Source organism: Salmo salar, chromosome 18 (assembly GCF_965601325.2).
Source record: "Salmo salar chromosome 18, fSalSal1, whole genome shotgun sequence".
In the NCBI taxonomy this organism is placed as follows: Eukaryota; Metazoa; Chordata; class Actinopteri; order Salmoniformes; family Salmonidae; genus Salmo; species Salmo salar.
In genome coordinates, this window is record NC_138308.1 from 78,808,758 (window position 1) to 78,819,019 (window position 10,262).

At 44.9% G+C, this 10,262-nt stretch overlaps 1 protein-coding gene across 3 annotated transcripts; it reads right to left on the reverse strand.

The window, feature by feature from the left end:
- Nucleotides 1-137: 137 nt before the first annotated feature.
- LOC106577692 (cornifelin homolog B) lies at nucleotides 138-5,521 on the reverse strand. 3 transcript variants are annotated; one of them, XM_082965172.1, is made up of 4 exons: nucleotides 5,376-5,521; nucleotides 3,913-4,029; nucleotides 3,336-3,490; nucleotides 138-986 (listed from the first exon to the last, which is right to left on the reverse strand). In XM_082965172.1, the coding sequence occupies exons 1-4, from the start codon at nucleotides 5,446-5,448 to the stop codon at nucleotides 933-935; spliced, it is 399 nt and encodes a 132-aa protein (XP_082821298.1). In that variant the 5' UTR covers nucleotides 5,449-5,521; the 3' UTR covers nucleotides 138-932. The 3 variants fall into 3 exon arrangements, with proteins under 3 accessions (XP_082821298.1, XP_045557359.1, XP_014011497.1); XM_045701403.2 differs by having other exon boundaries at nucleotides 138-1,054; XM_014156022.3 differs by having other exon boundaries at nucleotides 138-1,054; nucleotides 3,913-4,026; nucleotides 5,376-5,429.
- Nucleotides 5,522-10,262: the final 4,741 nt, after the last annotated feature.

The following is a 10,262-nucleotide window of genomic DNA, read 5'->3' on the forward strand; positions in this document are numbered from 1 at the left end:
ATTAAAAGCCATATCATTCAGGAACTAGAACAGTCACTATTTGCATGTGTGTGGTTTGCATAGGATTCAACACCTTCACTAAAGATCAGTGACATGCAGTATCCTCTGTATTAACGTCACAGAGAAAGGACAGACACTCATCTTTTAATCATTTATTCAGATACATTTATACTGCAAACATGAAAGATATATCTGAATGTATGTTTTGTTGTTTGGAAATGTGTCACACCTATTTCTCTCATATGTTTCTACAATACATTTGGACATGTTTTATACATTTAGCATAGTGGTAGATAAAAAGGTCCAGTTTTCCAAAGGGTTTTGGAAATGTATTTATACATCTTTCACACACCCCAAAAAATCTAAAGGGCCTTTACAGATACAGAGTAAACTATTTCAGCTGTCAGCAGGGTGGAAGTGAATGTGAACAACCTAAGAACAGGATACTATTGCAGACCTGCTTGAAACTGAATGGAGAACAGTTTTGGGTGGCTCACAGTACAGGTGTACACGTGTGTGACGTTCAATGGTGACGAGTTTGGTGACAGTGAGCGGTGATAGAAGAGTCAACAGAGGATAGAAAGCACAGGAGATTGGTGGCCCTTTAATTGTGGAGGACGGGCCCGTAGTAATGGCTGAAGCGGAATGAATGGAATGGTATCAAATACACCATTTGCTCCATTCCGGACATTATTATGAGCCGTCCTCCCATCAGCAGCTTCCTGTAGTAGAAAGTGCAGTCCGCGATAAGGCTTGGTATTGTTACTATTCCATTAACATGAGTCTAATGATGATGATGTTGATTATTATTAGTCTAATGACTATGATGAAGGTGGAGGAGGAAGAGGATGAAGAGGAGGGATATATGATGATGAGTAATGATGATGGTGCATGATGACGAAGAAGAGGATGAGGAAGAACGAGGTCTGTCCTTATCTTACATGTGGTTGATGAGAGTGACTGGTTGGAGGCGGGTCTTCATCTCTCTTGACATTTGACACCAGGTGCAGGGCCCGCAGAAGAAGGAATAGACACAGTCATTACACATGGTGCCCTTTTAGGGAGGAGACAGAGATACATCACATTACACCTGATCTAGCATCAGTTAACACTGACTACATTAATCAATTAATCAATTAGAGGAGATAGACTATCTGATGGGAGTGATCAGCACTGTGCCATCTTCAGAACATTATGCATTACTCCCTGAGTAGCCTGGTCCTCGATCAGTTTGCTCTACAACTCATTGATTGGCATGACTAGGATTGGCAAGGAGAGGAATTTTAACACAGACAGACTGGTACACAGGCAACTCCCTCAGTATGCAGGTATTGAAACAGACTTTGAGTACTCCAGAAAAAATGTGGGCATGGTCTGGGCCACAGGTAGTCCTGAAACCTAGGTCATTAGTACTGGTTAGGAGAGTTCTGAGATCAGATTAGAAGGTGAGGTGAACATTGTTACTTATATTTCTTTCTTTTTTAAGGTATTTTTCTTAAAACTGCATTGTCGGTTAAGGGCTTGTAAGTAAGCATTTCAATATGGACGTTGTAATCATATGCACTATTTTCACAAAATGTTTAAATAATACTACATCTTCAACAATAATTATGGCCTAGGACTATAAAGCCCAGAGTTTTTTCTGCTCAGATCCTGTGATCAGGAAAAACTCTAGTCATAAGGCATGCCAAACCTTATGACTCGTGTTCTTCTATACATTCATGTACATACTACCTCAATTGGCCCGACCAACCAGTGCTCCGGGACATTGGCTAACCGGGCTATCTGCATTGTGTCCCGCCACACACCACCCGCCAACCCCTCTTTTACACTACTGCTACTCTCTGTTCATCATATATGCATAGTCACTTTAACAATATCTACATGTACATACTACCTCAATCAGCCTGACTAACCGGTGCCTGTATGTAGCCTCGCTACTGTTATAGCCTCGCTACCAGAGGTGTGGACTCGAGTCACATGACTTGGACTCAAGTCAGACTCGAGTCACAAATATGATGACTTGCAACTCGACGTTGACTTTAACACTAATGACTCGTGACTTGACTTGGACTTGAGCCTTATGACTCGACCTGACTTGATACCCTCCCCAAGCCCAAATATAAAAAATGATGCTATTAAAAAAAGTGTACAGCGCATCAACTCTTCATCTAACAGATTACAGTTTGAATCGGGCAGCAGCCAATCAAATTGTGCCAGTTGAGAAAACGTTGTGTGTGGCAGTGCAGAGGAATGTCGGCGGGTGAATTCAGATGGAGCCCTTGGAAAGATGATACCCCAAATTATTATTTTCGGATATAAAGACGACGCTGTATCAGCAAAAAAATTGATTGCAAGTTGCAAAACATGCGGGAAGAAAATTACAGACGGAGGCGCAACAATTTCCAACTTTGTTCGACAAAGAACGGTAAGTCGTGGCTAATATAGCCGACAGCTATATATTTTATTACTTTACTAGTGTATCATGTAGGCTAACGTGACGTTAAATCAATGAGCCTCCACACAGTCAGTCAGTGCGGGAACGTGATCATTGCACCCAAGATTGAGCTACAACTGGCCAGGCAGTTGGTAGCCTAAATCCTGCCTGATGTTACTGCTGTTCCTAAAACCACTGACATACGTTAGCCTACTGTAACCACACAGAGTGTGTGTGTGTGTGTGTGTGTGTGAGAGTTAAGGTTGGGCGATTGTGTACAAGTCTACTGCGCCCCATAGCGATAGTCGAGCACTATTGGGGGGGGGGGGGACGGGTCTTTCTCATGGCTACCCATGTATTTCCATGGAAATATAACGTTTATTTGGAAAGTAATAAATATATTGATATTTTTAAAAGCGTTCATGATTTGCGTAAATGTAATATACTAACTATTACTCTTGTTAAAAATATGAAATGGTATTACATTTGTTGAAGAGCACATTATGACTTGTTTAGGACTTGAAACTCAAGGTTTAGGACTTGAGACTTGACTTGATACTTGACTCGAACATGCCTGTCTTGACTTGAGACTTGACTTGGGACTTGTAAAACAATGACTTGGTCCCACCTCTGCTCGCTACTGTATATAGCCTCGCTACTGTTATTTTTCACTGTCTTTTTACTGTTGTTTTTATTTCTTTACTTACCTATTTTTCACCTTATACCTTTTTTGCACTGTTGGTTAGAGCCTGTAAGTAAGCATTTCACTGTAAGGTCTACTACACCTGTTGTATTCGGCGCACGTGACAAATAAACGTTGCTTTGATTTGATTTGTGCTAAGGTCTATACCAAACGTCATGACTTTAGACAAGGTCATGGCGTTCTGTGTGTCCTTACCTCGATGCCGTAGCGCTGGCGGATCCCCACCCTCAGCGACATGGTGGCGGGGGGGATAAGGCCGAAGCCGTTTAGCAGGGGCAGACACAGGCACTCCCCAGCCTCCCTTGCCGTTATACAGGCAAAGCAGGGGAAGCACCAGAATGCTAAGCAACCTATAAAGGGAGATAGAGGACAAGAAATGACAGTGATTTACCCATGGGATAATTTTTTATTGACATTTATTTATTCAGGGAAGTCAGTTAAAAACAAATTCTTATTTACAATGACAGCCTACTCCGGCCAACACTGGGCCAATTGTGCACCACTCTATGGGACTCCCAATCACAGCCAGATGTGATGCAGCCTGGATTCAAACCAGGTACTGCAGTGACACCTCTTGCACTGAGATGCAGTGTCTTAGACCGCTGCGCCACTCGGGGGCCCAAACTCTAAACGAATGTGTTATGTTGTTGATTGAAACAAGTTTGCCCCCCATTGAATGGAATTGAGCGGTAACAGAGGCCTTGTTCAAAGACGATCAATATATCTACACACACAAACATGCTCGTACTTACACACGATCACACACACTTACACGAAGACATATCCTTGGTGCAGTCACAGATGTCGGAGCTCCATTGGTTTGAGGTAATGGCCTGAACAAAGGGCTTGGGCTGCTGGATGACCATCGTGTTTGCCATGGTGGCGTCTTCTGTTAGGATAAATATATATATATATATATATATATATATATATATATATATATATATGGCGCACAATTGGCCCAGTGAATATATATATATATATTTTTTTACAGAAGTCACACCACCAGCAAATCAATACAGGGTGATGTTTCATGCTTCACAATTATGGTGCCAGAACTAGTTCAAGATAGTTTGTGAAATTCTTCAAAATGAGTTGAAGTTATTCAAAATGCTGTATGCTGTACAGAGAGCCTAGTGTTTAGAGCTTAGTTGTCCCGAGGCTTTACAACTGCTCCTTTGAACATGAGCTAGAAGCAGTCATAGTCCAACTCAAACTGTAAATTCAACCTGGACTCAGGGGTAGACGTAATAGAGTAAAACTGTAAATCCATAACACTCCAATTAGTATGACATGTTACATTTTGTATGGTATGGTATGTATTCATTTGTTGATGTCCGTCACCCATTTCGTATTATATACTCATAGAAAAAAGGGTTCCAAAAGGGTTCTTCAGCTGTCCCCATAGTTGAACCCTTTTTGATTCCTGGTAGAACTCTTTTTGGTTCCAGGTAAAACCCTTTTGAGTTCCATGTAGAACCCTCAGTGGAAAGGGTTCTACATTGAACCTAAAAGGGTTCTACATTGGACCTAAAAGGGTTCTACCTGGAACCAAAAAGGGTTCTTCAAAGGGTTCTCCTATGGGGACAGCCGAAGAACCCTTTAAGGTTCTCTATTTTTTTTAAGAGTGTATGTTACGAATTGCAATTTGTACAATATGTTACGAATTTGCAAAACATATGATATGTTACGAATTCCAATTTGTTGTGCTAACATTAGCTAATTGGCTAGGTGGCTAACACTAATGTTAAAAAGCTACAAAAGTAGTAAGTAGTTGCTTATTCACTAAAGCGCTGAAGTTGTCGTGATGAGATTCGAACCCGCACCCTTTGGGGTTGCTAGATGTTCGCGTTATACACCCTCTCACCATGACCAACCACCCTACAAGTAACCTTCTGTCTTATGTAACCATACTATACGGAACATATCATTCTAATTTGAGAGTCCCTGATTTATGTTTACAGTGTTACATCTGGTGAGACCAGGCTTGTAAATTATCATTACATTCAGCAGTATGCAATTCCCCTTTCCCTTTCATTCCTTATGTCATACAGAAAATAAATACATGTTTTAATATATGTGTAAATATTCAATATACGTTTGGCAAATGTTTATATTTCTAAATAAATGTGAAATATAAAATATAGCCAAAAGATATTTCATATTTTCACAAATATTGATTTTCCGTATAAAGGGACTAAGCTTCCTGGTCTTTGCTCATAGACATAGTCTTACCCGAGTTAGCTTCAGAGAAGAGGATGGTGAAGAGGAATGCTGAGTGACTGAAACCAAGCAAGAAGTATGGCATGCTATATGTAGGGGCAGGGAAAGTAGGAAAGGCTCAACACACACGCACACGCACACACACACACACACACACACACACACACACACACACACACACACACACACACACACACACACACACACACACACACACACAGACACAGTTGTGATTTCTTACAAACCACTGTTTCACCTATTAACTGGTTCATCCAGTTTGGCTAAATAGTTGAGACTGTCAGACACAGGCTATCCTCATAAGCTCCACACCTCAAAAGACTGACCTGACCACGACAAATTCGAAATTCTGGGGCACTGTAACGTACTGTTATATGCACAGTTTCTCCTGGTCAGGTCATATGGTCAGGAAAATGTCAGGGCCCTAATCATTACCATCAAGCCTTTTTTGTGTCCAAACAAGTTTAGCTTGACAAACCACGCAAGTTATTTTAATGAGCAATTATGATATCTGGTAGCATTGAAGATATGATCTCCCTGTATGTTAGCATTGTAGTTTATCAAGATTCTTCCAAAAAGCTTGCAGTGCTACTGTTTCTCTAGAACAGAGCTCTCCAACCCTGTTCCTGGAGAGGTACAGTCCTGTAGGTTTTCACTCCAGCCCTAATCTACCACACCTGATTCTAATAATTAGCTGGTTGATCAGCTGCATGAGGTTAGTAACAACTGCGGGTTGGAGCGAAAACCTACAAGATTAGTTCTCCAGGAACAACCCTGCTCTAGAATCACCTAAAATAATGTGCTATACTGTACGCAAACAGATCAGTGCTTACCTTGGCTGTCCCACTTCTTGCAAAAGTCTGGGGCCAAAAATGTTTAACAATTAAAATATTGAAGAAATGTGTCTGGTAGCGCCTTATATTAACACCAATAAGAACCCTTAATCATAATTATTAAGTATTTCTAATTGGTTAGTAAATAGTTGATTCATAATCTTCATTAATCTTTTCTCCTACATTTGTAAATGTTAGTAAGCTAGTTATTAACACATGTATAAACCATTTTTGATTAATAAGATTTCATAACATGTTTAATATAGGTCGTTATAAACCATTTAGTAATCATTAGTTAAGTATTTTTGTGTGGGATAATCTAAAGTGAGGTCTATTTTAACTTAATACATTTTGTGAGTGACCAGTGTAATTTTTCAGAAAAAGATAGACAATGACTCAATTCCTTTCATGTTTCCTGGAATCTGGGTTTGTTGGTTGAAGGAGGTCATCTCAACCTCTAAAACATAAACCTGAGAGATAGTAGAACATTGACTGACTGCATTCCACCTCCACCTCATGACACCCAAAGTGGCGTTAAAAGAGTCACTGAGAGACAATTGTTGTTGTAGCAATGTAACACCCTGGCCATAGAGAGGGGTTTTTTGTTCTTTATTTTGGTTAGGCCAGGGTGTTACATTGGGTGGGCGTTCTATGTTCCGTTCTCTATGTTTTTGTATTTCTTTGTTTTGGGCCGTGTGTGGCTCCCAATCAGGCACAGCTGAAGCTCGTTGTTGCTGATTGGGAGTCACACATAAGGAGCATGTTTTTCCTTTGGGTTTTGTGGGTAATTGTTTCTGTTTCTGTTCAGTGTGTTTCCTGTCAGTACTGTTTGGCTGTCGGTTTTCCAGTTTTTTTGTATAGTGTTCTCTTTGTTTGAATTAAATGTCAAGATGAACACTAACTCCGCTGCACCTTGGTCTTCTTCTCACGATAGCCCTTACAGAATTACCCACCAACAACGGACCAAGCAGCGGAGGAAGGAGAAGCGCCAGGAGAGGAGCGTTCAGGATTCATGGACTTGGGAGGAAATCCTGGACGGTAAAGGACCATGGGCTCAAGCTGGGGATTATCGCCGCCCGCAGTGGGAGATCAAGGCGGCGAGAGCTGAGAGGCGCTGGTATGAGGAAAGGGAGCGCAGCAGACACGAGAGGCTGCCCCCAAATTTTTTTTGGGGGGGGGGCACACGGGGAGATTGGCGGAGTCAAGCGGTAGACCTGAGCCAACTCCCCGTGCTTACCGGAAGCAGCGTGGTACTGGTAAGACACCGTGTTATGCTGTGGAGCGCACGGTGTCCCCAGTGCGCGTGCATAGCCCGGTGCGCTACTTACCAGCCCCCCGCAAGTGCCATGCGTGTGCAGGCATCGAGCCAGGGCGGATGGTGCCAGCTCAGCGCGTCTGGTCTCCAGTGCGCCTCCTCGGTCCAGGTTATCCTGCGCCGGAGTTGCGTACTGTGTCTCCAGAGCGCTGGGAGGGTCCAGTTCGCCCAATGCCTGCTCTCCGCCCGTGCCGGGCCAAAGTGGGCATTCCGCCTGGAGTAAGCATGTCGAGCGTACATACCAGAACTCCAGTGCTCCCCCACAGCCCGGTTTATCCTGTGCCTCCTCCTCGGTCCAGGCCTCCAGTGGGTCTCCCCATCCTGGTCCGTCCTGTGCCTCCTCCTAGGTCCAGGCCTCCAGTGGGTCTCCCCATCCTGGTCCGTCCTGTGCCTCCTCCTAGGACCAGGCCACCAGTGGATCTCCCCATCCTGGTCCGTCCTGTGCCACCTCCCAGGACTAGGCCTCCAGTGGGTCTCGCCAGTCCGGAGCCGCCAGAGCTGCCCGCCAGTCCGGAGCCGCCAGAGCTGCCCGCCAGTCCGGAGCCGCCAGAACTGCCCGCCAGTCCGGAGCAGCCAGAGCTGCCCGCCAGTCCTGAGCCGCCAGAGCCGCCCGCCTGTCCGGAGCCGCCAGAGCCGCCCGCCTGTCCAGAGCAGTCAGAGCCGCCCGCCTGTCCAGAGCAGTCAGAGCCGCCCGCCAGCCCGGTGAGTCCTGTGCCTACGCCTAGGGCGGGGCCTCTAACATGTCGCCTCAGCCTGGTGAATCCTGGGTCAGTGCCGCTGGAGCCGCCAGGGACGCCCGCCAGCCGGGCGCAGTCATCGCCGCCCGCCAGCCGGGCGCAGCCATCACCGCCCGCCAGCTGGGCGCAGCCATCGCCGCCCGCCAGCCGGGCGCAACCAGGGTCGACCGCCAGCCGGGCGCAGCCATCGCCGCCTGCCAGCCGGGCGCAACCATCGCCGCCTGCCAGCCGGGCGCAACCAGGATCGCCAGCCAGGCGCAACCATCACCGCCCGCCAGCCGGGCGCAACCAGGGTCGCCCGCCAGCCGGTCGCAGCCATCGCCGCCCGCCAGCCGGGCACAGTCAGGGTCGCCCACCAGACCTTCGGCGCGGCCAGGTGCGCCACCTAAGAGGGCGACGCCAAGGGTGGAGCAGAGGCCACGTCCCGCACCTGAGCCGCCGCCGTAAGAAGGCCCACCCAGATCCTCCCCTTCAGAGTCAGGTTTTGCGGCCGGAGTGCGCACCTTTGGGGGGTGGGGGGGGTACTGTAACGCCCTGGCCATAGAGAGGGGTTTTTTGTTCTTTATTTTGGTTAGGCCAGGGTGTTACATTGGGTGGGCGTTCTATGTTCCTTTCTCTATGTTTTTGTATTTCTTTGTTTTGGGCCGTGTGTGGCTCCCAATCAGGCACAGCTGCAGCTCGTTGTTGCTGATTGGTAGTCACACATAAGGAGCATGTTTTTCCTTTGGGTTTTGTGGGTAATTGTTTCTGTTTCTGTTCAGTGTGTTTCCTGTCAGTACTGTTTGGCTGTCGGTTTTCCTGTTTTTTTGTATAGTGTTCTCTTTGTTTGAATTAAATGTCAAGATGAACACTAACTCCCCTGCACCTTGGTCTTCTTCTCACGACAGCCCGTACAAGCAATAATTTAGGTAACTCCATTGTGTGCATGTTGTACAGAATGAATACAAAGAGAAGCAGCAATGGAAATTACCCTCTCTGTTTATTTACCCAGACTGGAAAGACCAGTTGTCAGCATCAACATGATTGATTATAGCTACTTTAATACTGCAGTGGGCTAAATCAGGGTGACAAAGAGTGATCCTTGGTAGTCTTAAACAAATCTACTTTGAAGCACAGGTATTCACCTCACACACCTGGTTATGGGCTTAAAAAGAAGACAGCTGTACCACAGCTGTCATATATAGAGTTGAAATGTATTCAATTTTTTGTTTGCATCCCAATATTACACTTTATATACATCACAGAAGACTGAAATGTAACAAAACCGTTTGACATAGAAACATTTTCAAACTCATATTTTCGGCGGGTTTTTGGAAATAATGTTATGAAAAATACTAGTAACATTCCACCCATGAGGCAACTATAGAGGGCGATTTGTTCATTTGACTGCAGGAAAGGGTTTTAAAGCTGAGTCACCCACTTATACTGCATATCACTCATCATCCCTGTTTTTCATAATCCCTTCATTCTCCATTGTTTAAGGGGGGGGGGGAGTAAGGGAGCGAAAGAGAGGAGAGGTAGCGAGAGAGAGGTAGATAATTACTTGATACATTGGAAATAATTTACAAAAAAACGGAGCAAACTAGAATTATTTTTGGCTCTAAACAGAGCGTACACAGTGGCAGAATACCTGAACACTGTGACTGACCCAAATTAAGGAAATCTTTGACTATATACAGACTCAGTGAGCATAGCCTTGCTATTTAGAAAGGCTGCCACAGGCTATGTGCACACTGCCCACAAAAGGAGGTGGAAACTGAGCTGCACTTCCTAACCTCCTGCCAAATGTATGACCATATCAGAGACACATATTTCCCTCAGATTACACAGACCCACAAAGAATTCGAAAACAAATCCAATTTTGATAAACTCCCATAACTCCCAATCACAGCAGCAAGATTTGTGACCTGTTGCCACAAGAAAAAGGAAACCAGTGAAGAACAAACACCATTGTAAATACAACCTATACTTACAGTATGTTTATTTATTTTCCCTT

Bases quoted from the DNA above. Each gene is read 5' to 3' on its own strand.
- LOC106577692 (XM_045701403.2), bottom strand. From the start codon at position 5,448: ATGCCATACTTCTTGCTTGGTTTCAGTCACTCAGCATTCCTCTTCACC. The intron at 4,030-5,375 runs GTAAGACTATGT...TTATCCTAACAG, and splicing joins CTTCTCTGAAGCTAACTCGG to AAGACGCCACCATGGCAAAC. The intron at 1,055-3,335 runs GTAAGGACACAC...CCTCCCTAAAAG, and splicing joins GCCAGCGCTACGGCATCGAG to GGCACCATGTGTAATGACTG.